The sequence below is a fragment of the Tupaia chinensis genome, unplaced genomic scaffold, assembly GCF_000334495.1.
Source record: "Tupaia chinensis unplaced genomic scaffold, TupChi_1.0 Scaffold138665_1, whole genome shotgun sequence".
Classification (NCBI taxonomy): domain Eukaryota; kingdom Metazoa; phylum Chordata; class Mammalia; order Scandentia; family Tupaiidae; genus Tupaia; species Tupaia belangeri.
In genome coordinates, this window is record NW_006198557.1 from 1,569,373 (window position 1) to 1,574,171 (window position 4,799).

The 4,799-nt window shown below is 58.1% G+C and overlaps 1 protein-coding gene across 1 annotated transcript in view; it reads right to left on the reverse strand.

The window, feature by feature from the left end:
- The window catches only part of PIN1 (peptidylprolyl cis/trans isomerase, NIMA-interacting 1), a gene marked incomplete at its 5' end in the record, with an annotated part of 14,913 nt that overhangs the window by 5,583 nt on the left and 4,531 nt on the right, over window positions 1-4,799 (reverse strand). Inside the window, 2 exon segments of the mRNA XM_014592892.2 lie at window positions 17-156; window positions 991-1,101. Coding sequence (XP_014448378.1) covers window positions 47-156; window positions 991-1,101 — 221 coding nt within the window.

Here is a 4,799-nt window from a genome sequence, read left to right on the forward strand (position 1 = left end):
GCCGGGGTGCGACCGCCTGCCCCGAGGCCGGCCCTGCTGCCGCCCCTCACTCGGTGCGCAAGATGATGTGGATGCCCGAGTCCGTGAACACCGGCCCGCTCATCTCCCCCGTCCGCAGCGCGAACGAGGCGTCATCGAATGGCTTCTGCATCTGACCTGGGGACCGTGAGAGAGCAGGGGTGGAGGGGGAGGTGTCAAGGCCGGGCACAGGACGGGGCCGGCGGCGGCAGATGGGACTCCTGCCTGCGCCCAGCGCCCAGCCTCTGGGCTCATTGGCACTCATTCGTCACCAAGTTTATGGCCCTGTCACTGTGCTCGCTGCACAGCGGCCCCGCTGGGGGCGGCAGGGCCATTAAGGAGGTCCCGGGAAGCCGGGGGACAGCATGAGGGATGGCTGGCAGAGAGGCTGTCTCGCTGTCGCCACCAGGCATTCGGAGATACATGCTGCGGATGAATTCATCTCCCGGGGGCCTGGCTCGAGTCCCCACCACCTCCACTGTCCAGCGGGCCTCCTCCAAGGGGGATGGCCCCTCCGCAGTGGCCCATAAATTCCAAGGATTAAGAGAAGAGGAGACACTTGTGCTGCCCTGGCCAGACAGGCCCATCCTCAGGGCTGCCATCTGAGCCCACGCTGCCTCCCTCACCCCTGGGTTTTCCCCACTTGCCAGACTGGGGCACGGAGTCTGGGGTGCATGCCCTGGGGCTCCCCAAGGCTCCACCTGAAACCCTCCAAAGGAGAAGCAGATGGCAGGGTGAAGCTGTCTCAGTGGGCCCATGACAGGGACGACTGAGCACACAGCCGGAAGCCCGAGCTCCCTGGGGAAAATGGAAAAGATGCTGCACCTCCTCCTGAGAACCTCCCCACCCCTGCAGGGCAGCCTCTGAAGCCTGAGGGAGGGACGGTGCTGCCCCCTGGTGGGCTGTGAATGGCTGTGCGCCCGCCACTCCCCTCCAGGGCTGCAGGGGGATTGGGGGGGGGGGCTCACCCACCTCTGCTGAAGGCACCCAGGTCGCCCCTGGCCTTGGCCGAGCTGCAGTCACTGAATTGTGAGGCCAGAGACTCAAAGTCCTCCTCTCCGGACTTGATCTTCTGAATGTAACCTGCGGACACAAGGCGGGGAGCATTTCCCCATTAGGGCAGGGCTGGGGTGCACCTGTGAGGAGGAGCAGCCCATACCCCATTTCAGAAAGAATCTACTTCCCAGCCCTGTCGGGGAGGGGTGGAGAACAGGAGACAGAGAGAGGCCCAAACTAGAGGCTGGACCCCACGGTAGGGCCTGGAGATCCCCTAGGCCAGGCACAGGGTGCTGGGGGCTCTGTGAGACACCCCCCCAGGGGCCAGCAGCACAGCCCTCATCCCGGCTCCCAGGGCAGAGTGCCCTGGGGTGTCCCGGTAGAGGCCTCGGTGCAGCTGAGTCTTTTTTTTTTTTGGGGGGGGGCGGGGGGGGGGGAGGCCAGGGCTGATGGAGGGAGGTGAAGGGTGACAGTGAGGAAAAGGGCCCCCTACAGAGGGTGTGAGATGGCGGTGCCACCCACAGGTGTGACTCACATGTCAGGGTGACTGTATGCATGTGCATGCACACGTATGGCTGCACGTGGGGTGTGTGCAAGTGTGCACATGGCATACATACATACGTGTGACGGTGGGTGTGTGTCCACACTGCATGTGCATGTCTGTGTGTGCATGCATCAGGTAGGGGGAGCTGCCGGCCGGCTTCCTGAATCCAGGCAGCCTACACCGGGCAGGGAGCTGTCCTTTCCTCCCCACCAGCCCCTCCAACCGGGCCAGCTCACCCTGCTCAACCACTAAGTGTCCTGCCTGGCCGGCAGGCTGGGCCACCAGCATTTCCACCCAAGGGAACCCTGGCGGGGAGGTGGGGGGGAGTGTCGCTTCCCCAGCAGCTGGCCTGGCAGCCGCCCTCGAGCAGACACCAGGACCACACTCCCACCTAGCACGTCTGGCTGTGTCTTGGGCAGCAGCCCACAGTGACAATTCTCTCCAGGTGTGAAGTCTCCCTGACACGCCAGCTGCTGGCTTTGTCTGTGTCACCCACACATAGCCACCTGCTGCTCCTGCCTGGGAAACCTGCATTCCCTTTGCCTCTCAGTCTGACCATCGGACGATGTGCTGGCAGGACATTGGGACGCATAGCACAGCGCCCCCTGCCGGAGAGACCTGGTACCACTTCCTGCCACCATTCTCCCTCCAGCCACTGGGTCTGGGGCTTGAACTGCAATTGGCCACGTGGAAATCCAACGACGGAAGCATTACACCATCTGCTGGTCCCGTTGTTATTATTATTATTTTATTTATTAATTTATATTTTGGAGTTTTTTTTTGCTATAGGGCACATGCGTTCATCAGAAAGACAGAGACACAGGGACCAGCAGTTAGCATAATGGCTATGTCACTGGACTCCCATGTAGTTGACTATGGTTCGAGTCCTGGACCCGGTGGCATAAACTCATGCCAGGCGCGTGTGCGTGCGTGCCCAAGATCCCGAGAGGAGAATGGAGGAGAAGGGATTGTGGCGTGGCCATCCCCCCTGGGGGATGATATCTTGCTTTCTCTCTGTCTCTCTCTGTCTGGCGAGCGCACACGCCCTATAGCAAAAAAATAAAGAAAGAAAAGAAAGAAAAGAAATGCTCCCCTCCCAGTTCCCACCTCCACCAGGGCTGACCTTCAGGGGTTTGTACCTATGCTCCCCACCATGGGGTCCCTCCTCATCCTGCCCTGCAGCTCCCTCCTCCCCACCTCCCCTCCCCCATCCCAGCCTGTGCTTGGAGCATCTCTGCCTGCCTGGATTGTTCCTGCAGTCCCCTGGTCTCTGTCCCTACGTGTGCATATGTGTGTGTGCGCGTGTGCACACGTGTCTCCGGCTTCATGCAGGGAGGACGGGGGCCGGGCGGGCCGTGTTCACCGCTGTTCCGCCAGCGCTCTGCTTTGTGCACTGCACTGACGCTGCTGTCGTCTCAGGGATCGTGAATAAATGAGACAGAGAGAGGCCACGGGGAAGGAGGGGGTCGGGGACCCACCATTAGTCGTTGGGCAGAAATGCAGGCCTGGCAGGCCTTTTCTACCCAAACCCCTGGTCTCAGCGCTGACGCCAGACTTCCGGGACTCCTCCAGGACAGTGTCTCCCAGAGACAGCGCGCCTCGAACCCCACCCATCAGAGAACTGGGGCAGCCCCAGGGAAACCTCTGTGGGAGCTCCCAGCCTGGAGCGGGGGCCCTCCGCCAGGTGAGGGGGAACCCGGGAACCCCTGAAATGGCAAAACATGCGAATCGACTTGGTTTGATCATCACGCACTGTATTTGTGTATGGGAGAATCACACCGCCTGCTCCATGGACATGTGCAATTACTAAACGTCAATCAAAAAAATAAAAAACTGAGGGACCAGCAGATAATGTAATGGCTCTGTCGCTGGACTCCCACGTAGTCGACCGCAGTTCGAGTCCCGGACCCGGCGGCTTAAACTCACGCCGGGCGTGTGTGCGTGCGTGCCCAAGATCCCGAGAGGAGAATGGAGGAGAAGGGATTGCGGCGTGGCCATCCCCCCTGGGGGGTGATTTCTCGCTTTCTGTCTCTCTGTCCAGAGAGGGCACATGCCATATAGCAAAAATCTCTCTTAAAAAACAATAAAGGCGGGGGGAGTGGGGGCACGGCCCGCAGGTGGCATGGTGGTTAGGGTGTTGGACTTCTACATGGCTTACTGTGGTTTGAGTCCTGGACCTGGCAGCTTGCTTTCACACTTTCCCTCTCTCTCTTTAGTGAAATAAATAATAATAATAAATAAGCAATTCTTTTTTAGATTTTTTTTTGAGAGTTTTTTTGCTATAGGGAGAGGGCACATGCCATATAGCAAAAATCTCTCTTAAAAAACAATAAAGGCGGGGGGAGTGGGGGCACGGCCCGCAGGTGGCATGGTGGTTAGGGTGTTGGACTTCTACATGGCTTACTGTGGTTTGAGTCCTGGACCTGGCAGCTTGCTTTCACACTTTCCCTCTCTCTCTTTAGTGAAATAAATAATAATAATAAATAAGCAATTCTTTTTTAGATTTTTTTTTGAGAGTTTTTTTGCTATAGGGCGCATGCGCTCGCCAGACAGAGAGAGACAGAGAGACAGAAAGCGAGAAATCACCCCCCAGGGGGGATGGCCACGCCGCAATCCCTTCTCCTCCATTCTCCTCTCGGGATCTTGGGCACGCACGCACACACGCCCGGCGTGAGTTTAAGCCACCGGGTCCAGGACACGAACCGCAGTCGACCATGTGGGAGTCCAGCAACATAGCCATTACGCTAACTGCTGGTTCCCACAAATAAGCAATTCTTAAAAAAAAAAAAATGCAGAAAGTAGGGCCAGCCTGTGGGATAGTTAAGGCAGCTGGATCCCATGTGGCCAACTGCATGGTTCAAGTCCAGGACCTGGTGACTTGAAAAACACGCTAGGCACATGTGAGTGTGTGCCCCAAATCCCGAGAGGAGAACAAGGAAGGGACTGTGGCGTGGCACCCCCCTGGAGGAGTGCTTTCTCTTTCTCACTCTCTTGTCTCTCTCTACTAAATACTTGCATCCTCTAGCAAAAAAACAGAGGGAGAGGAAAGGGGCCGGTAAGTGGCATGGCCATAAAGTGCACTTGACTCCCACATGGCCAACTGTGGTTCGAGTCCCAGACCTGGCAGCTTGCTTTCTCACCCCCCTCACCCACCTGCCCCTGTCTCAAAATTAAAAATGGGGGCTGGCAGGTGATGTGGTAGTTAAGGGCGCTGGGTTCCCATATGGCTGAGCACAGGTTA